The sequence below is a fragment of the Castor canadensis genome, chromosome 14, assembly GCF_047511655.1.
Source record: "Castor canadensis chromosome 14, mCasCan1.hap1v2, whole genome shotgun sequence".
In the NCBI taxonomy this organism is placed as follows: domain Eukaryota; kingdom Metazoa; phylum Chordata; class Mammalia; order Rodentia; family Castoridae; genus Castor; species Castor canadensis.
Genome location: NC_133399.1, coordinates 60,828,269 through 60,851,560, shown reverse-complemented (window position 1 = coordinate 60,851,560; position 23,292 = coordinate 60,828,269). Strand labels below are relative to the sequence as shown.

At 37.4% G+C, this 23,292-nt stretch overlaps 1 protein-coding gene across 10 annotated transcripts in view; it reads left to right on the top strand.

Moving 5' to 3' along the window:
- Unc5d (unc-5 netrin receptor D) overlaps positions 1-23,292 on the top strand; it is a 528,179-nt gene that overhangs the window by 276,729 nt on the left and 228,158 nt on the right. For all 10 annotated transcript variants that reach the window (XM_074054658.1, XM_074054656.1, XM_074054655.1 and 7 more), the window contains exon 2: positions 22,770-22,988. In XM_074054658.1, the coding sequence (XP_073910759.1) occupies positions 22,770-22,988 (219 nt within the window). The remainder of the gene's footprint in view (positions 1-22,769; positions 22,989-23,292) is intronic.

Below are 23,292 nucleotides of genomic sequence, written 5' to 3'. Positions count from 1 at the left end.
TTCTCAGTTCTTCCTGTGTGTACCCCCTCACCCTTACCTCATATATACCTTGTGCCATGCTTACTTGCTTCCCTTGCTTCCTCCAGGAGTCCAGGTAGAACTCCCACCTCTGGGCCTTTGTACTTGCTTAACAAGTTTTCCGCTACATATCCATGTGCATTTTTTCTGGGGCTCTTCTAAACCAATTTCCTCTCACCAACAACATTCCTAATCCTCCTTCTATGCTTTATTTTTCTCTATAGCACTTATCATCTAATGCACTAAATATATACTTATTCAAAATGTGTGCACTGTTGCAAAAATGTCGGCCATTTGATAAGCTGGGATTTTTTTTTCCTCCTTTGCTGAATATTCCCAGCTTTATCACAGGGTCTAGCACATAGAAGTCACCTAAAAGGTTGTGGGGAATGTGAATTGTGTACAATGATTGTTTACCTATTAAATAAACTCTTTTAAAGATCCACGAAGTTTGCTTTGTTCTTGGTGGTACTGGGGATTGAACTCGGGCCTTGCACTTACTAAACAAATGCTCTACTGCTTGAGCCATACCCCCAGTTCTTTGCTTTTCAGTTTTATTGTTGGATAAGGTCTACTAACTGCCGATGCTGGTCTTGGATCTAGATCCTCCTGCCTCTGCCTCCTAAGTAGCTGCCTCCTAAGTTGCTCCACCATACCCAGTCCTAAGAGTTTGCTTTTTAAAACCAATGCATTAAGCCAGCTATTTTGTTTAAATCATTTATTTGATTAACATTCATAAGCTGTTGCAAAAATATACTCTATCAATGGATTTTATAAAAGTTCAACTAAGTAAGTTGTCCACAATTGTTTATCTACATTATACACACAATCCACATGAGAAAGTATTGGTGAAAAGGAGGGGGAAAATTCCTCCAAAAGAAAAAAGGAAGGTAGATTTAATTTGTTTGCTGTGGTGTTTCAATATTAGAATCCTTGTTCCCCACTAGTCCCTCAGTGGGATCTGTTACACCCTGTGATCCCTGACATCCAGAAGCCCATGCAGGAAAGAATGGTTGAGCAGTTCGTGTGCAAGACAGCAAATCCACCTGACTTGTGTGCAGTCTTCTTTCTATCACTAACTTGCTGCACAACCTTTTAGCCGCCCCAAGCCATCACTTGCCCATCTGCCAGACTCTTACACAGTGAGGGAGTGAGCAAATGAGAGCTTTTGAGAGAATCCGTGAAACAAAAACATTATCAGGAATGCCAGAGTGATTCATCTCTGCATCTGTGAGCAGATAGAAGTCGCTACAACCAACCAAGAAGAATCAAAGCCCAATGCACATTTCCAGGTCAACTTGTGCATAGCATCCTAATCTAAGGGGATGATCTTTTGTTTGTTAGAACAGAGGTAATGATGGAGAATGGTCTTCAGGACCTTGCATTCTGACCTGAGAGATGCTACTAGCCAGGAACAGCTTTCAACATGGCTTTTACTTTGTTAGAATTTAGCATTTCTCTGGCATTTTATGTCTGGATATATTTTCTCTTTCCTCAGTGGCAATTCGAACACAAAGAGAAATCAACATTTTAAAATTCAGATAAGCAGGAGTTAGTTTACAGTTAGAGATTTTGAGCACACTGCCTTTGTGTGATAATATTTGAAATTTATTTCCACAAGTTATTGCACATTCATTTCTGAAGTTTTCATTGCAGAAAATTGCCAGAAGGAATGGATTTTGTCTTCCTCAGCTGGCAGAACAATTTTCCACCTGTCGCCCAAATATTTGATGAGGAGGATTATGTTGCTGGCTCTGAAAGTTTTTACTGTGGATACTTCCGAAGTGAGAGGGTCTAATGAAACTACTACCTGATAGCAGAGTCCAGCTTGCTAAAGTGTCTGAAGCTGTGGATGGATTTCCGGTGGTTAGGGCAATTTCCAAAAGACTAGCTCCGATGACACAAACACATACGCACCCCGTTCTGAACCTGAAGCATACAAATGATGTTTTTCATCTTGTACGTGGTAACTGTGTTCTATTCAGCAGAGCTCTTCTGGCCTTGCTGAAGATCTTAACTAATTGCCTGAAATTATTCTTATTCATCTTCTAGGTAAAGGGAACCAAAAGCAAGCATTGTTGCATGGGGTGTAGATGAAATTGTCATTTGGTTTCAGGTTCAAGTAATTTACTGTCCCCACTGAGTTTTCATTTCTCTGAAGTTTGTTAGGTGTGTAGAAAACATACTCAAATACAATCAACAAAAAACAGATTTTGAAAACCCATGCATAATGGCAGCAACCTTTTAAACTGTCAGAATAAATATATATGGTTTTCCCTGTTTCTTTGAATGGTCTGTGGCCATCATAATTAATAATATTTCAGCTATTAGAAGGATTTTTCTAAAACATAGATTTTACCATGCCACATCTGGAACTGTTGGCTCAGAAGAAGTACTGAAGTCTTTTACTGGTATTCACGTCCCTCAATAACAAGAGCTCTTCTTTGCTTTTCTAATTTTCTGCTACCTCAAGTACTTTACAAACAGTCCAACTACACTGTTGTCCCCTGCTTATCCCTTACAAATTATTTACTCTCCCATTTTTCTTCTTTCCTTGTCTCACCCTGCTTATTGATCAAATTTAAATTTTGCCTACTATCATAACCTCTGATTTTAATCTCTTGTAAAGGCCTTCCATAAAACACACAAAGAATTAAAGTCTTATTTTCTGAGATTAGACTACTTCAGAGACATAGTTTATGGAATTTTTTTTGAAATATAGAAAAAGCAAACACTTGTGTATCCATTTTTTATATTGATGACTATTAATTTTTATTTAAGTATTGAATAGCATTGTTTTCCATATCTGCTTGATATACTTTTAACTAGAGATAATAGTAGTGCAGATAACATTGAAGTGCTTTTTCTTCTGTGTCACTTTCCATCTTCCTTCCCCTTCTCATCTTCCCCAAAACAGCCCCCCTCAGTGGTTTAATATCCTTCCACTTTATCTTATATTTTAGCATACATTTATGGACTTCTGAATAGTACATGTCGCATTGCTATATGGTTGATTCATAAACACTTAGAAAAATGTAATCCTGCAGACTTGTACCCTTCTGCAATTTTTTTCATGCATCATAAATTGAGACTTACCTGTGCTGGCAGATGGGTCAATGTTCCTTTTTTACTCCAGTTTTCTATAAATATGCCTTTTTGTTTTATTTGTTCTACTATTAGTAGGCAGGTATATTGATTAAGCTCAATAGAAAGCATCTAGAACATAAGTATGCATGCTTTCTTTGATTCATGCCCTGGTGGAAATTTCTGTATGTCTTCAGTTATTAGGAGGCATTGGGAGAATTATCATTTAACAAATGCCATTTGGCAGGCAGATTCCTTTAAAACATGTGCTTCTAAGGAAGATATAGTCAAAGGAATGGACGCCAATGACCCAGATGCACATCTCTGCCTGTGATCATGGCTAAATTTAACTCATGCTAGAAGTTTTCTCTCTACACTTTGAAAAAATATCAGAGTAAGTGTCCACAAATCCCTTTGATTTGTGTGTGTGCATGTGTGTGTCTCAGAACACTGGAATAGAGAAATTTTAAACAACATTTGACCTAAAACCCTCCTCCTATAAATAAAGTACTCTTCACTTTTGCTGTTCCCCAGAAGTCTGAAGATCTGTTCATTTCCACTCTTTTTTTTTTTATTCTTTTTACATTTATTTACATGTGTATACATTGTTTGGGTCACTTCCCCATTCCCCTCACCCCCTACCCCCACTTCCAGGCAGAACCTGTGCCCTCTTGTTCTCTGATTTTGTTGAAGAGAAAACATAAGAAGTAATAAGAAAGACATAGTGTTTTGCTGGTTTGAGATAAAGATAGCTATACAAAGAGATTCCTAGTGTTGCTTCCATGCACACGTGTATTGTGATCCACATTGGCTCACCTCTGGTCTTTGGCCAGACCTCTTTACTACTTTCTGGTCCCCTTCCCATAGTGGCCTCTGTATACTATATTCAGTCCACTACAGTGAACACTTCAACCACATTCAAGTTTTAGGTTTCCTTCCCTTTCCTTATTCCTCCCATGTAAGCTAGTGTGTGGATTTTAAAGCTTTTTCCATTTAGCTGCCTTTCTTCCTCTAAGTCACATATATAGTTCTAGTCAAGGATGTCTCAGACTTTTCTATATCTCATTTAGTTTTTAGAACTTAAAACTAAAAACCACATGATATTATAATGGCATTCCTTATACAAATCTGTGACAGGGTTACCTCACAGTTTTTGTATGTGATTTTCCGTATTTCCACTTATGATACAAATATATATATGTATCTCTTTATTTTAGAAGGACATGTGATACTATGCCCTTTCTGGTAGTGGGCCTCATATGTTTAGAATGTGCTCACATATGTGTACAAACAGTACTGGGTGGGGATAAAGTAAACCAGAAGACATGTAAAGAATGTTCATAGTCAGATTATTTCCAAATGCAAAGCAGAACAAAAAGTAAACAACCTAAAAGTCCATTGACAGAATGAATAAAAGTCATGGCATATTCACACAATAAAATGTTATAATGAAAATGCATTGAGTCCATTGGTGAGGCTGAGTTTTCAAAGCAATGTTGAATTTTTAAAAAAGCAATCAAAAGAATATGAATGGCCAATAAACGTATGAAAAGATGCTCAACAAAATTAGCCATTAGGGAAATACAAATCAAAACTGTTATGAGTTCACATACTGTAGGATGTCACAATAAAAAAGACAGATAATAATAAGTGTTAGGAGAATGTGGAGAAAAATGAGCCCTCATACACTACTGGTAGGAATGTTAAGTTGTGCAGCCACTTTGGGAGAGTTTGGCTGTTCCCCAAAGTTAAGCATAAAGCTACCATATGACCCACCAGTTTCACTTCTAAGTTATATGCCTAAGAGAGTTGAAAACACATGTTCACACACACACATACACACACACACACCAGGAAAAAAACAAAAACTTGTTCATGAGTATTGACAGCAGCATTACTGGTAATAGTACAAATGTCCCAAATGTCCATCAACTGATAAATGGGTAAACTATGGCATACCTACACAATGGAATACTCCTTGACAATAAAAGGGAATAAAGCAATAAGGCATGCTGTAAATTGGATGGACCTTGAAACTATTATGCTAAGTGAAAGAAGACAGTCACAAATGATCACACTTTATATGATTCCATTTATATAAAGTGCCCAGAATAGGCAAATTCATAGAGCAGATTAATGATTTCCAGAGGCTGGTATTGGGGGGGGGGGCGGTCAACTGATTGTAGCCTCAGGATTTCTTTTGGAGGTAATGGAACTGTTCTAAACTTAGATTGTATTTGTAGTTGCACAACTCTGTGAATACACTAAGTCCATTAATCGTATTTTAAATTGGTGTATTTCATTGCATTTGAATTATACATTTTAAAGCATTCAAATGAATGCATGTATTTTGTTACACTTCTGATGAGGCTCACAAAAAAAATAATCTAAACAATATGTTGTCTAGGGTTTTATATCTATATGATAAAACCATAAACATTATGGAGGGAATGATCTGAAAATAGAAAAAATCTAGCATAAAGTTGTGGTCATGAACACTGAGATTCAGACAAGGGATCATAAGAGAGAGCATTAGAGTGTGGTGTTGGGAATGTCCTGTTCTCTTGGCTTGTATGATGAAATCCTTTTATCATTGGGCTTCATTTCTAACATTCACAATCTGTACATTGTTTTAATCAACGGTTAGTACTAAAAAGCTTATAAGCATTAAATACTTCATCTGAATACAGTTTCTCTACCTTTTGAGATGATGGTGCCTTCTCTAGTAATGGAACAATCTATGCTTATGCTGGTCCTGTCCCCTCAGAGAAGCAGGGACAAAGTGTTGTACCAGGAAGAAGATGGCCCATTGCTTAGCTAGTACATTAATGAGTCGTTGACTGTACCAATCCAAATTGCTTTGTGCTAGAAAATAGAGAAGATGCAATTTTGTTTTCTAAAAATAAGGATTGGTTTCCTTCTTTGACAGAGTGGACAGAGGAAGAATAGGTGAGGGTAAGAGGTGAGAGAAAATGACAAAACTACCTGGTGAAGTGGACAAATTACATTTATGAATGTTAATATCTGGTAGCCCATTTAAATTATGTTTTCCTACAATGCAAATGCCTTCCAGCTCTGAGGACATTAATTATATCTGCTATCCAAAAAAGACATGTGCAGTCAGTTGGAAGATTTTTACTTTTAGAAAATCCTGAAAAGGACTATCTTCTAGGATTGGTTGGTGTGACGGAAGAGTAATGGCACAAATGACATAGAGATGGTTACAAAATGGAACTAACAGTAGAGAGAATGGGAACTAAAAGAATGCTCAGTTTTCCAGTCTTCTGCCCCATAAACTCCCTGTGAGATTACCAGCAGTTGTTGATCCTAGTGCTGTGCCTTCCAGCCCCATAGATGCTTTGGTTGCTGGGAATTCCGTTGAACCCTTTTGAATCTTAAAAGATGGTATGCCCCTTAGTTACAAGATTATTCCATCTAATGTGCCCCTGATGACTTCTTTTCTGTATCTTTCCTGTTTTTATATGCCCAGTTTTCAAAATTATAAAAGTTACATGGTATTTTAAGCAGCTGCTCTTAGGGTATTATGCGCTTATCTAAATTGGGTCTCATCACCATCATCACCTTAATGAACAAACTCTCTATACCCCAGCCTTAATCAGAATGTTTAAAAATTAGAGCAGTGATCAGCTAGCAGGCTCTGTGTGCGTTCCTCAGATGTTAAACCTAAGATCCTCTGAGAAACAATGCACGATTGTTTATACATCCAAAGTCCTAGACGTCCTGACACAATTCTCTCCTGCAGGTATGTTCACAGAGCTCCTGGCTTGTCCTCCTGTCCTCCTACATCATCTGCTAATTCTGAAATTACCTTTTAGCTGGGGGCATGGCTTGAGTGGTAGAGCCCTTCCCTTGCAAGTGTAAGCTCCTGGATTCAATCCCCAATACCACACTCAGAAAATGATAATAATTATAATAATAAGATAGCATTTAAAATGTTTTGTATTTTGGAGATAAATTCTGTAGTGATGCATGAGATAACTGGTGTTGTATTTGGTTGTCTAAGATTTGATTTTAGAAATCACTTATCTACTCAGTCATGCACCCAGTTGGCAGTAATTTGATCCAAAACTCAATTCTCCTTAGTCTTTGATGAACTCTCCTGTGGAGTCAAATCTAAATTTCTCCAAAGAGAAATGCTTCCCTTGACCTTTCTCTGATCAGTGGCACCCTCACAGAGTTCCAAGAGCTTCTGAAGGTGACTACCTTGAACTTGTCATCTCAACCGATTCCTGAAATGCCTTGGGGTATTTTTACCCTGTGAGCTGCTTATGCAGAGCGGAAGTTTCATCTAGAATGAAAGAAATAGTTTAAGGCAATTTTGGGTTTAAATGTCAGATTTTTTCACTTGCATCGTAGTGTTTTATGGTAGAAAGGACTCTATTAGGAAATATGCTTTTAATCCTCTAACTTCACCTCTTAACTAGTTGAGTAAAGGTACAAGCTTTGTGGATTCTGTGCTTGGCACTTTACTTACCACCTCTTCTAGTATTAATATATAGTGTTTTCCAAGATAGGACTGGAGTAATGAGTTCCTTTCTGCTTTTCCCACAGCAAATATATCCCAAATGTCCTTCTAAAGCCTTTTTCTTAAGCAATTTTTTTTCAAAATGCAGCCTAATATTGACTTGTACCCTTGCTCTGAAAACTTGCTTGAATAAATCTGATTAACAATATTCACCAACCCATGAGTACCTTTAAAATCTACCAACTTAATATAATAAACTATATTAAGTATACCTATATAAGTATTTCATTTTCCAAGGCTTTTGTGATTTAAGACCTAGTTTTACTCAGAATTACAATGGTACTGCTGTATTTTCTTAACTGGAACATTAAGTCACAATCCAAAAAAAGCAGCTATGAAAAGATACATTGTATAAGTAGATAATTTTCAAGAAATGGCAGATTTGATTATTCACTAGAAGGTCACGTGGGTAAAATGTAGTTAGAATTTCGGAGCAACTTAAAATTCCTTTTGGAACCTCTGAAATTAAGAATGTGTTTGTTCGACTCTAACTTTTTTGTTTTAATTGGGCAGAAAAGCAATGTGTTACTTCAAAGGTATTTAGTTATCGTGAAATGCAGTTCAGCTATTTAAAAAGAATATCTTTTTTCTCTCCCTGCCCTGAAGTGTTCATAAAGAGTCTACAAATACAGTCTGTTATTTTGTGGGTTTCCCAAATATAACTGGCATAATTATCTTCATATTTGGCTCATTAAGCATTACATGCTTTTCTGAATCACTGCCTTGTGACAATGGCCCTGCAGTGGAACAGTTCCTGAGACAGAGCGAGAAAGCTTGAATCTGTTCTAGTAGTTTTTCCTTTAAGTCTGCCATCAATTGAGAACATTGCTTTGATGTATAATTAATCTAACTGAAGTCTGGTGTTTTCCACCCTCTAATAGAAGACTAGTAATCTGCATTTGTGACAGGTCCAGACCTTCAACTAAACCCAGAGCCCACATTTATCTTGGAGGTTGGTGTTGTTCCTGCAGTCACTGGAAGAGCCGCACATTCTTCAGAAAGTGGCTCCCTGAGTCCTTGGATGCTGGAGCTGTAATAAGGCAGGAGCTCCCTCATCAATCTCGTGAGCTTCCTAATGCAGATGCTGGCTCACAAGCACTCTGTATCCTGGAAGCCAAGTAGATTCCTGCATCCTTGAACTCTAATGCCACAGACGTTGCTGTGGTTGTTATAATTATTTTATTTGGATGTGAGTAGGGGGCTACCTTCACAGGTAAAGTGGAAAATGAGTGAGTTATTCTGTTTTTTTTTTTTTTACAATGTTGACATTTTAGTCTCTATTGAACTATTTCCAAGAACTTTAATTATTGAGAGATGAAAGATTAATTTTTCCCCATATGAAGAAAATCTTTCTAGTTTTTGCCATGTAAGAAAAGAGGATTAACCAGGAGGGATAAATGCTGTCACACACATACCGGTTTTCTTTGGGTATTTAGATACCCTCCCCCACATATAGACACTGGCACGTGCATGACCAGTTGGCCTGTCATGTGGTCTGTCAGCATATCTGATCTTCCAACATCCCCTGTAGCTCCCTGAGTCCCGGGCACAATGCCTTTCTCCCCATCTCTGTCAGGGAAAGAATGTGCTTATGACTATTTGTATTCATCATGGGTCAAAATTTTCTATGCCTTTGCTTCAGCTCTGATCACATTTTATAATAGATTTCATTCTGTAATGGACTGTCACCTAGAAAGAGGATTTTTTTTTTTAAGAAATAAAAAAACACTTATAAGTTGTACTCTGATGCACTGAAAAGTGAAAATAGTTGGTGGGCTCCTTGGTTACATTTTTCAGTATTCCAAATTGATCCTGTTAGGATAGTTCCTTACTCCTTTACCTCACATACCTCAGAGCCTTTCCTTTTCTTGCCGATGGCATTACAGCAGGTGAACCAGTAGGGCTTGTTCTGATTTGAATCACTTGTATGTGATGGTGGTTATTGTACTCCAGAGATTTCTTCCGAAAAGATGGATGCTACTTCTGTAGTGAATTTGGGTTGATAAAAATTGCATAGACTGAGTGGCTTATACAATGGAAATGTATTGCAGAAACTTCTGAAGGCTGAAAGTCCAAGAGCAGGGTGTCAGAAGATTCAGTGTCTGGTTCTACTGCTTTGCCTTGTTTGAAAATGGTCATCCTCTCCTTGTTTCCTGACATGGTGGAAAGCAGAGACAGACAGGAAGCTCTCCTATCTCCTCTATGAGGACACTCATCCCATTTATGAGATCTTCACCCACATTACCTAGTCGCTGCCCAAAGGTCCCACCTCCTAACAGCACACTATTGGGTATTAAGCTTCCAGACTATAACTGGGTAAGAGGTGTTGGGATTCAGTTAGTAATCCCCAATCATGTTTACTATGACTTCTGGAAACAAAAGCTTATCTTCATACTTTACATAACGTAATTATCCATCTAGTCAAAAAAAAAAAAAAAAACTAGATAAGCCTCAGTTTACCTTTTCAGTTTTTCACACCCCAGAAATTTATAATAGAGATGAGCTGTTAACATCTTCCTAGGGACTTTTCCAGTGAGTACTTGTTCTTGTCAGCTTTCTTGGATGCTGTTGCAACACTGTCTACATCACACACTGTCTAAACACTGATTCTTAGTGTCTTGACATTATATACTAAGTGCACTTATTGCTGATTTTCACTTAAGATGTTAAATCCTACGCCAAATGTGAAATCTAATATGAATTCTGTCATTGTCCTCCTCTTTGACAGACCCCAGGTTGATGGTTCTGGATTTACATAAAGATAAATGCAAATGAATTTTATTTCTTATAAATGTTTATACATTTATAATATATAAACATATATTATATAATCTATGTATATTATATATGTACATTTATAATATATAAACATTTATATAAAATCATATCTGAAAAGTATCCCATCTTTTTTTTTTTTTTTTTTTTTTAGTACTGGAGGTTGAACTCAGGGCCTTCTGTGCTCTGCCACTTGAGCCAGGGTAAGGTCTTGCTTTATTCCCTGAACAGTGTGGGCCTCAGTTCTCCTATTTATGTTTCCCTACATAACTGGGATGACAGATACATGCCACTGTACCCAGTCATTGATGAAATGGAGTCTCATGAACTTTTTTGCCCGGGCTGCCCTCAAACCACAGTCGTCTGAATCTCTACCTCCCAAATAGGTAGGACTACAGGCTTGAGTCCATTTTTAAGTAAAGACACCAAAAAAAAAATATCCTTCTTAGAATTTTGCAGTGTCATTGTTTCTCTAATATTTGGAATGGCTACGGAAACTGTATTTGACTAAGAGAGCCTTGGAATCAACCTTGTTTTAATATATATTCAAAACACACACACACACACACGCAAAACCTGAGAGACAGGAGAAAAAAATATATATTAGTGTAATCACTTTATTTTTTTTCCCTTCCTATCTGTACTTTAACTAACCAGAAAATTTTGGTGCTCACTGAACTTACCAAGTATTTGCTCTAGAAGTCACCTCCAGATGTTAGTGAATGTTTTATTCCCCTTAGGGCATATTGACCCATTTGATTGATGGTTTAATATCTTCACCCAAAGTACCAACTAGTGCTGGTTGTTTCTTTTAATTTCAAAATCTGTTTAGTAGTAATACAGATCATTACTAATCTCCTGACCCAGACTCTGGGTGCCAACAAAATTAAGTGCTTGCTTTGACCCATAGATATCTGCAAGCTATCAATCTATTGATGATAAATAGCAAACTATAATGGCCTAGCAACATGCTCATGATTGTCTGCTTCATATTCAATTGTATGTGGAAGTAGGGTACTGAGATAGCTAAATAATTAAATCACATAATGCAATTAAATTTACTCCATTAGAGTGCTCCCCCCCTCCATTTTTCTTGCATGCATATCAGGCTTCACCCCAGTGCTATTAAGCTGATTAGGTAATACTAACTTACTCAAAGATGTAGTAGGCTTTTTCATTGTTGTTGCTTTTTGTTTTAATGTCCTGTAAGTCAAATGCCAAATTATCAAGGTACAACTGCAGGTCTTCAAACAATGCATATAGAGCTTTTTACTGATAGCATTATAGAGATGGTGAGTGGCTTAATTCTTTAAGAACATCTGGGTCCCCAGAGTTGGTCACTGAGTTCTCAGCTTAGATATTGCCTTGAATGGAAAAGAGGTATAAAATTTTCAGGCATTTCCTAATTGCTGCTGAGTAAACTAGGTCTAGTAGTTTCTTCCTCACAAACAAAAGTAGTATATAAGATGTAACTCTGTTTCTGTGCTTCATCCTTCACCATTTATCCATCTCAATTAATCTTTGATAATTAATATGCTAACAATAATTCCTATCAGAAGCATAGCATATAATATCCTCGTTCACATACACGATGATCTGTAGTGCTATGTAATTCTCTTTTTACCTGGAAGACTACCTAGGGGCTATGGTAGGTTAGATATCTCACCTAAGATCACAAAACTAGTCAGTAAGATTGTCTGGATTTGACTGTAGCTCCAACTCCAAAGCCCACAGTTTTTCTCCTACCAGGCTGCCTCTTGATCAAAAAGATATTAGGATGAGCAATGTTTTGCACTTCCAATACAACTTGGTATAAATCTGTTTCTGACAGTGTCTAGCATCTTCTCTAAGGAGGATAAAGAAATTAAGCCCTTTCCATTGTACAAGTTCCACATCCCAATCAGATAACTGTCAAATCAAATTAGGACATAGCTTCTATTGCTGGACACTACTGCCATGTGGTGTATTGTCAGTCTTTACTAAATACCACATCCCAGCAAGCTCAACTAAATCTGTGTATTAGGAAAAAATAACAGAGGTATTAAAGTATTTCATATGAGCACCAAAACTTCATCCTCCTATTTGCATCTTTGGTGATTTTCAGAAGAAGAACTTTGTTGTGCAAAGAAAGTCATCTCATTAAGAAATGCAAGACAAATGCTGTTCCTTTTGCCTTTCTTTATGAATTGTCCATATAAAATATTGATTTTTCCTCTTAAAAAGAGATGTATGTTCTTCTTTTGTCTGGTTAACATTCTGTTGCAATAGAAGAGTGCAACTGATCTCTGCAACCTAAGGCTCTTTTTTAAATATGTGATAATGGATGAATACTGAATTGGAAGAAATAACATGAAAAGCAAGGTCTAACTGATATAATTTGAGCACTTACTGCTATAACAATGGAATCCATACATTCATACTATATTTTAGTTATTTTTAGCTTTTATATAACTGCATATTTTTAAACCTCTGAAAACATAACATTTAAGTTATCAAAAATGTACATAGCAATTCAAATGGTAAGTGAAAACAGTTGATACACACATTTTAATATTTAACATTGCTCTTAATCAAGAAGTGTCTATTAAACTATTAATATTCCTTTTATGTATTAATTAACACATATCCCAAAAAGATCATGCTTACAGGTGGTAAGGATGAGGAGAATTAGAAGATTCCTATGATGCTGGTACCTTTGGGAATTTGCACACTCCTTTTTAAAATAAATTGAGCAGTATGTTCTTTGCTCTTAAATACATTTTATTGCAAAGATGAAGGTCACAGAGTTTTATCACAGCTTCATTTATTTATTTATTTTTTATTTTTAAATTTATTCAACAAACTTGTATTGAGCCTCAGATTTTTTTTGGCCACTGGGGATATAAATAATGAACAAGATTCTCACATCTTTTGTCATGGAACCTGCATTCTAGAGGAAGGTGAATTGATAGACATGAATAATGAAATAGTAGAACAAAGTATTATGGAAGGACGAAGAAGAAGAATGTACCCAACCAAGAATTTTTGAGGTTCAGGTGGGGCTTCACATAAGATATATCACAGCTGAGCTGATACAAAAGAAGGGGGGATTAGTATTATAGTCATAAAGAAAACATATGTGCAGGCTGCAAGTGAAGAGTGCTCAGACCCCTGAAAGAACTAAGAGACAGTCCCTAGGCTCGTACATGGTGAATTAATGATGAAGCTAGAGATGTAATCATTAGGCATGAAGCTAGAGGTATTAGCAGTACCTGATTGTGGAAGCCTGGTCAGTCATGTTGAAAAATAAGGATGATATCCCAAGTATAGTGGCATTTTAAGACAGAAGGGCATGTTTGAATTGCATTTTGCAAAGCTTATGCTGTTTTGCAGTGTGTAGAAAGTATTGAAGGAGGGCAAGCAAGAAGGATGGCAGAAGGCAATTAGGACCAGTTGCAGTAATATGGTGGTGAGAAGAACAAGCATAGTAGGGACATGGTTGAAGAGCTGATAACTGAGTTTGAAAAATACTTAGAAGACAGAATTAAGTTTCTTGAGTGATGGATCAAATATAGAGGCTCGATGGGGTAAAATAGATGATAACCAGATTCTACCTTAGAGAACTTAGTGAATGCTGAGCCAATCTTTCATTTATGGAACCTAGGCCAAAGTACAGGTCTGGGGGGCAGGCTAAACAATAAGTTTTTCAACCATATGAAGTTTGAGACTCTTTGGGACCTGTAGGTGAGTATACATAGAGACAATTTGATGTAAAGTTTTTGAGCTCCTGACACAAGACTGGGCTGACATATATGATCAAGATGTAGACAATAGGTGGAGAATTATATATCTATAAATCTAAAACTTGGGTACAACTAAACATTAAATAATAAGGAACTAGCTAAATCATTACTGATATACTTACTCTTATACAATCATTTAGAATCATATGAGAAGTTAATAATACTGTGACAAAATGATTACCTGTAACAACAAACTTGTGTCCCCAAGTATACAAGGCAAAATATTAAATATGCACCTGAAAAAGATGTTAAATTGTATCAAATTATTAATATCATTAATTTGGGGGAAATTGTTGACAATGGATAAAAATTTGAAGGGAAGGTTGTTTCATTGTTTTTGGTTTTTATTTTATTTGAGACAGAGTCTCACTAGGTTGCCCAGCTTGGGCAACATTCTGTATAGTCCAGGAATAGTCCCAAACTCTTGAGTCTGAGATTAGAAAAGTGAAACACCACACTTAGCATAACAATGTTTTTCAAGTATGTATTTTGTACTTTTTGTGTAATTTAGTGTCTTATAATAGGTTATAATTTTCTATATGAAAATATTTAATCAATAGTAAAGACTATATTTTTATTTGATTTTACTGTAATGTTTGCAAGGTACAAAGTTATCCAAAAAGGGATTTTTTTGTCACTTTTTTGGCAGTATTGGGGTTCCTAAAAAGAGATTTTCTGAGATTGTTTTCTGGTAAAATTTGTGAATATTAGTTGCAAATGTAATATTTAGTATCACGCCAAAACAAAAGCAGCATTGTGCTGTTTCTGGTGTCAGTAGAGAGGATTTGACCCAGGGTCTGCACTTCAGAACTCTGACAACTGCACCACTTCTGTGGGCCCAGGTGACTTATAAAATAAGGCAGTTCCAGGTGTCAGCTGAGGGGACCACCCACTATGTTTTGCCTGTGTCCACATCACACACAAAAAGTTCTATCATACCATGTTCCTGTCAGTTCACTCCATATTTAATTTTTGAGATATATGACTAACTGGTCACAGTCAGAGTTTTGAAGATGTGACCTGACATCTCATAGGAGTGTGTTTATTTCAAAGGGAATTTAGTATTTGTTTCTTATACTTTCGTTTTCCCCCTTTCATTTCTTCTTTGTGTCATAAAAAGATTGAATGTCCCTGCTGTATTAGTGTGCTGAACATAAAACACAAAGTTCTTCCTGAAAGGTAATTTTCCAGGAATGAAAAATATGAGAATGGTGTTTGATTGTTTGGTTTTCTGTCATTCAATGTTGCATTAAAACAATCATTTTTCCATAACTATGAATTGCCTCAGTCTTGAAAACTGTCAGTTACAAATGAAAAGCGATAACACCTTGAAAACAAAACCTTCCCCAAACCGCACTGGGTTTTCAGATGAATGTAAACAGTAGCAGTGGTACACATTGATACACAATGTATCCTTTTTTGGGAAAAATTAAACAATTTATAAAATTCATCTACCTAGTCTTCTCAGCAAAATACCACTCTTTTTCATTTTTAAAATGATAATTCTTATAAATCTTTTGACATGTAACTCTTTTCTATTTTTTCATAAGGACACATTTATTTAACCACTGATTCATGGACTTTAGAACCCTAAATTACCATTAATGTTCTCATCACAGTTCTGTAATTACCCGTCTCTATTTTTGGTGAGGTCCTTGTGCATGGTAACTGTCTGAATCATGTTTGAATCCCCAGAACACAGAAAAATCATCTAATCTTAGTAGGCATCCATGCATATCTATTCAAAAGCTATATTATTGAAATGTATTAAGGTAAATTATGAAAATTTAGGAAGTGATAAATATGATTTTGTTAGCTGTACTCAAATTTGAAGTTCTTTGTTTCAGGAACTAATAATGGCACCTCCTGATTTCTTTGAATGTGTTGTTAAGCATTGCTTACCATCTTTCACTTTGCAGAATCTAAGATTCTGCAAATTTATTTCCAATGAAATAATATCTAAGGCTGACAGTATATAATATCAGTATAGGTGAGGTGAACTATGAAAATGCAGTGATATAAACCATTTCCATTTTTATTAGAGGTTGGGAACAAGACAAAATCATTTCCAAGTTAAAAAATAAAAATAATAAACTCCTTTATTGGGGCCAAGGGAGTCTGTTTCATAAATTGCATTAAGTATTTGTTATATAAAATTCCGCTGTTGTTCTGCATTGAACGGGTACAGTGCATCCCCTATCTAATTAGGTAACCATATGTAGACCAGTCACATTTACATAAACAAAAGCAGACAATCCAGCTCTATTGTGTGGTCTCTCAGATGATGTAACTGCTTTCCCTGGTTTGGCTTTTGGCTCTGAGTTGCATGTTGCCCTGGACCAAAATGCTCACAGGCCATGAATGGAATTTAAAGATCTATTGCTACAGTGCCTTACTTCAGATTACAGAAAGTGGGGCTCTGGGATATTGTGAAATCTCTTTATGTTTAGTTACTAAACATATTAAACTATTGTCTAGGAAAGCCAATAGTTTTGGGATCTGGTCAATAGGAAATCCACTGTGTTTTATCACCTTGCTTTTCAGGACAGCCATGTACCCGGTGTATGGTGTGCCATTCACTCCATATTTACTGAATAAATGCTTCAGAGTGTATCTGCAGGTGTCTTACGTATAAGAATTTTACTAACATACATCTGGGGCACAGACAGTAAAGAAATGATATAAGCAACAGTTTGTATCGTGAGCACTCTCAGATGAAAATGGCAGTAGTATTCATAAAATTGAAATAAGTATTAGGTCAATAAGTTGGGGAGCTGAAATCATAGAGATTGTAATTTTAATTCTCTTTCCCATTCATGCCATTATTTATGATGGTGGTGGTAGTGGTGACATAATATTTACAAAACATTGAATCATTTACTGTATTTCTTACATGTTAGTATTTTACTATCACAAAACACTAAGAGATTTTAATCATCCATTTTTATGCATGAGAAAAATAGAACCTCAGAGCGAAATGGCACATGCAAGGCCACAGAGTCAACCCAGAACTGCTGAGGTGATTTGATCTGCAGTTCTCTTTTTTCCCACTGGATTTAGTCTTTGCCTTATGATAGGATCAGTAGTTGCACTATGAAACAAATACCAATGAAGTGAAAAGATGCATAGGGCCAAGGATGGTGGTACATACCTATAATCCCAGCTACTTGGGAGGTAGAGATGGGAGAAATGCAGTTTGAAGACAGCATGGATAAAAAGTCAGTGTTTGCCTAGCAAGTCCAAGGCCCTGTGTTCAAGTTCAAGCCTTAGCAACGCAAAAAAAAAAAAGCATACTTTTGAGCTAAGAGAAAAATATGAAAGATATTTAAGTGTAATGTCCTCTCCAGAAAAAGATCTATGAATTATTTAGAATTTCTCAAAACCTCTTGAAGCTCAATTTATACTATAACTCCATGAGTGATAATCCAGGATGTTATGAATCCCAGTTTGGAATAACTTTGGCCGGCAGTATACCTGATCCCATCATGAATTTAACATGTCAAACTGTCAAGCGTCAGCATTTTGGGGTGGTTAAAGCTAATAGAATTGGCAATGTCTTTCCTTATAACCCTTGTGTTTGAATTGGAGCTTTGGTTGTTAAATATTCCTACTTAGAAGGGAATATTTGTTTGCAAAGGACACAGCGCAAAGTTCTTTTCATCATTTTATTCTCAAAGGGCAAACATTTACTTTTCTGGAGGGGAAGAGGAAAAGATACCTGCTGGAGATGGGATGCAGGACCCTGTCCATGCCAGGCAAGTGCTTTACCACTGAGCTACAGCCCCTGACTTCTTTATTTCTAACTTAGGTGGGGATGCCTCTTTAGTCATGTATGGTGGGATGAGTACCTACTGTTCTCCCCAAAATTTTTGTTTTCTGAAGACCTTCTCGGGGATGTGTCTCTAGCAGCCATCCTTGCATTCACAGTCCAGCTGGTAGGATAACTTGAATGATCTTTAAGATAAACATCATTCTTAATGGAAATGATGAGGTTGCCACACAGATAATGTGTCCTTTTGTATCAGCTCCTTTAGCTTTTATGAACTGCAAACTATTCCCTTTAGGCAGGTACTCACTAAGTGACAGTATCAAACTTGCAAGTGTTCAGTCATCTGAACTGAAATGGAATTGTGAGCTAGCTCCTGTGTTCAGATTCTGAGTCCACCATTTACAGCTGTATGGCCTTACACAAGAAATGTAATCCAAGCATTTCTTCAAATGCAAAATGGGATACTTTGTGCACATAGGACCCACCTGGGAGAACTGTCATGAAGCTTAAATGATTTAATCCAAGCAGAAGGCTTATTACCATAACCTGTATCATGCAGTAAATGGCAGCTCTTATTTTTGCTTTCTACTAACATAATTGTCACATTTCTTAGCTCACCAATACTCTTCCCTTAACTGCTGATGGCACTGAGAATTATAAAGGGAAGTCTGGAACTCTGTTTTGTTTTGTTTTGTTTTTTTAAGAGGGACGATTCAACTATATCAATAAGGAATATTTTCTGCCATAGATAACAGAAAAGCTGACTATCCGTAGCTGTAAATAAGTAGAGACTTTTAAAAAGATACACCTGATATCTTGGGGTGGGTGTCTCCTGGTATTGGTCAGGGGTGTCAGCCATGTCATTGTGAGGATTCTGTGTTCCTCTTCAATTTTTCCTCATGGTCTTCCCCAACTGAGGGAAAGAAGAGAGGGGATGGTACCAGCCACATTTTTACTCATAAGATAAAAGCTTTTGAAGAAGTGTCTGTTTATGAATCCCTGGCTAGACCAATGTCACTTTATCATGCCCACCCTCCAGAGTGTCACCTGAGACCCATGACTTTTCCAGTCTATTACTATGAAAGTGATGTAGAGGAAGACAGTTGGCTGGCATTTGTCTCCAGCATTTATCACAGCAGACCTTAACATTTTTTCTCTGAAATATAAAGTGGCAGAAAATGTACTGAGATTACAAGCAAATTTACCTTGAAGCAAAAAGGCATTCATGCAGGCTTCCATAAATTATTTATTACAGTAAATGACTTTCCCCTTGCCCCTCCAGAACAGAATCCACCAGCAACTTCGAAGCCCTGAAAATAGTTCCCTCTTCCTTGAAACTTTCCTGAGGATTTCAGTTCCAGCCACTGGGTAGGGCTGAGCACAGTGAGTGTGCGCAGTGGGGAAGGTGTCCTGGAGCTGTAGGGCAGGAAGGGTGTCCTCTTGGAAAAGCACCTGATGGGGTGCCAGCCTTCTGCCTGTGAAGAGGCCAGCCCCATAGCAGGGGCTGCCCTCCGAGGACCAGAGCCTGACCCAGGGAGGAACTGGGCATGGGGAGGAGGGAAGTAAGGGGTAGGTAGCTCAAACATCACTCCCAACTCTTCACTGCACAAAGCCAAAACAAAGGGAACTAACTCCTACTCCATTTCCACGTCTCTCATTTGTTTGTTGGAAGGCTGCAGGAAAATGGTAATGTGCACAAATGCGCACCTACGATCTCTCACCTTCCGGCTAAGAAATCACTTGTTCCTGTTTCTCATTTTTATGGATCGCAACCTGTTTTTTTTGTTGGCTTGTTTGCTTGTGTGAGTGCATGATTTTGGCATTGTTTCAGTAATAATTAAGACAATGTTACATGGTACCCTTTTTCTCTCCTGAACAGTGATTTTTTTTTTAAAGTTAGGGTACACTGTACAACATGAGTTCATATTCATAAGAGTGAATATAATACCTTGATTATATTCACTTCCATTGCCCTTTCTCAACACTGCGTACCTCCTCTTTGTCCCCTTTCTCCCCTCAAGTAGTCCCCCTTCTTCTTCCTTATCTTTTGTTCTTTAATCTAGAAACCACATATGAGAAAACACGTGGTATCTGTGTTTCTGAGTCTGGCTTATTTTGCTTACATCCATTTTCCCGCAAAGCACATGCTTTCGTTTCTCTTTATGACTGACATTGTGTATATGCGCCACATTTTCTGTATCCATTCATTCCTTGATGGGCACCTAGGTTTATTCCAAAACTTGGCTATTGTGAGATCGATTTTTTTTGAGTGTGAAGGACTTTGAGATAGGGTCTCTCTCTCTCATGGGGGCTGGTGGAGTGGCTCAAACCATAAGAGTGACTGCCTAGCAAGTGTGAGGCCCTGAGTTCAAACCCCAGTGCTGCCAAAAAAAAAAAAAGAGATAGGGTCTCTCAAACTATTTGCCCGGGCTGGCTGCCAACCGATCATGGTCCTCCTACTATCTGCCTCCTGAGTAGTTAGGATTACAGGCGTGAGCCACCAGCTCCTGACATGAGATTGATTCTTAAGGGAGGTCGTTGGACAGCCAGGACATTTACCCTCTGACTTCTTTTCATTCCACACTCCTGCTCTGTGTTTGTGATACAGGCTGAACTGGTTTCTTTATTTTAAGAGCATTTGTTAAAATGGCAGGAAGGAAACTTAATTTCTTTTAGATCTCCCTATGCTTTGTGAGTCAGTGAAAACTTGATTTATTGTATAATCTCCTGCCTTTAATTTTTGACATTTTATAACAGATAAGTACGGTCTCGCTGTTTACATAGAACTTGTGGCTAGCTCCCTCTCCAGCCCCTCCCCCATGTCACTTGGTTACTTCAGACAGGGTCATACATTTTGCCAGTGAAGCAAAAAGGCATCAATCAAAATGTATATCTGTGCCTGTTCACTCAGACTATCGCCAGGTTTGGGAAGACTGTATTCTTTATCAGGTGACCCTTTTATGCAATGATGAATTACTCTAGACAGAGTGTGAGCATTTATGGTCCATATAAAATCTTTTAATACCTTTGTCATTTCCTCTAATGCATGGATTTACAAAATCCTTTAGGGACATGGTATTTATTGAAGATGGAAATTGACATGAGCAGTCAGTAGTAAAATAAGTTAATATCTCAAAATGTTTTATGAAGTCCACTGTAAATATAATTTAGTACATTAAACACACACATACATACATACACACGTAAGATTCTGTCCTGAAACTGCTTACTCCCTATGACATATACACATTTTATTAATCTGAGTGACTTTGTCATAGATGCCATGAAATAAACTGTTTGCCCTTACTTTTTAAAGTACCTGTTTTGTGATGGTTTTGATACTTCCAATGGCTTACACCTGGTTAGCTTTTCCATTAACATTGTGCAATGCTTATCATACCTTATGCTCTTTGTTATATGATGAGACTGGCTTTCCTCAATAACTTGATGTATTTAACAGAAAAACAGTCTTGTTCAGGAGAATCAAGCTGCTATTGTGCTTAATTCCTTGCAGTGGCAGATCTTGCTATTCACAGTGGTAAGGATTCATTCTCATTACTCACTGTCTTTTATTTTCTTCCTTATATAAAATACTTTGTTGTCTGTTCCTCTCCCTACTTCATGTTTTTTTTTTTTTAATATCTGAGAATTCCTCTTCAAGTTTCTTAAAACAAACATCTCTACTGTTAATCATTTTGTTTACCTTTGACAATGCTTACTGATTTGGGTTGTTGACTTAGGGGTGAATAAGAAAAAGAAGCTCTGTTCAAAATTGATGGTATATAGAAAGCCAGACTAGGCTGTCGGTTTCCCCTCCCCCATCCCCAGTCTATCTCCCTGGAGTTGCATCTCATGGGTAGAATTGCTCTTTAATTGTTCAGGACTTCTTTTTCCTCAGTTCAGTCTTAAAGTCCTCTTTTATCCCAATGGGAACAACCCTTTTCAGGTCATCCTTGATCTTGATATTGAAACCTATGCTTTCTTTGTTCTTTCAGTGGAATGGTCTTTGGAATTCACAAAATCCCTCTCCATCCAGCCATGTCTTGCTTGCTCAGCATTCACACCTCGTAGCCCTTTGATATTGTGGTATTTTTTCAGGACCTAAGACTTTGCTAAATGTAGAAAGAGGCAGAGAAGCACATTCTTTGCTCTGACTTTTTCTTTTTTAAATGTTTCATCAGTTCCCTTAGGATAGGGGAGTACCCTAACTATTCTTTCCCTTTGAGCAGATGTCATTCTAGCTTCACACTGTGCTCTCAGAGTTACAGTAGTGATTCATTCTCAGTCTTGGTAGTGTAATCCATAGCATACAATGGAAAAGTGAGTGAGCCAAAAGGAAGGAGCTCCTATTCCTTTTTAGGGATGGTAAATTGGTGAATTGTCAAAAGTAGAATGCCAATCTCCAATTTTGTAGGTTAAAAACAAACAAACAAACAAAACAATTGGGAGCTTTGGTGACTATCTATGACTGAACACCACGTCTATGGGAGAACCACATCTATTCTCTCCATTCATTCAGCCCCACAGATACTCAGATTCAAACTAAGTCTAAAGGGTCTCATATTCATTATTTTCATTTGTCAAACAAACCAAAGGTGTGTCCCCCTGGAGGATCCATATTATGCAAGTTTGGCTTCAAGAAAACAATTCCTCCTCTTCACAGATTTTACAAGCATGCTTCATTAACATGACAAAGAATTTTCTTGCTTGGATTCTTAGTGTGAGTTTGGGATTGTGTTCTGATTTATGAGTCATAGGTGTAGGCTCTGTTCTGATGTCCTCTTCCATTTCACAGGAACCGACAATGGAGAAGCTCTTCCTGAGTCCATCCCATCAGCTCCAGGGACACTGCCACACTTCATAGAGGAGCCAGATGATGCTTACATCATCAAGAGTAACCCTATTGCCCTCAGGTGCAAAGCAAGACCAGCCATGCAGATCTTCTTCAAATGCAATGGTGAATGGGTCCATCAGAATGAGCATGTCTCTGAGGAGAGTCTGGATGAGAGTTCAGGTAAGAGGAGGAGCAGAGAGCAGTCAACAAAAGCAGTGGTAGCTCCCCAGTTTCTGACCTGTCTGGGAAAGGCTGGAAACCACTTGCCATCACCATATTTAAATGAGGTTATAGCTGTATCATCCTAGGCATATAAGATGCAATCTTATCTTTAAATGACCCTACAGCTCTGTTGGTAGTCTACTCCACATAGTATAGAAGGATATTTCTTGCTCTATGTAACTTTAAGCACTTAACATTGTATGGCAGCTAATATTCTCCTTGGAAATAAAACCATACAGGTGTGTTTTCATTATCTAAATAC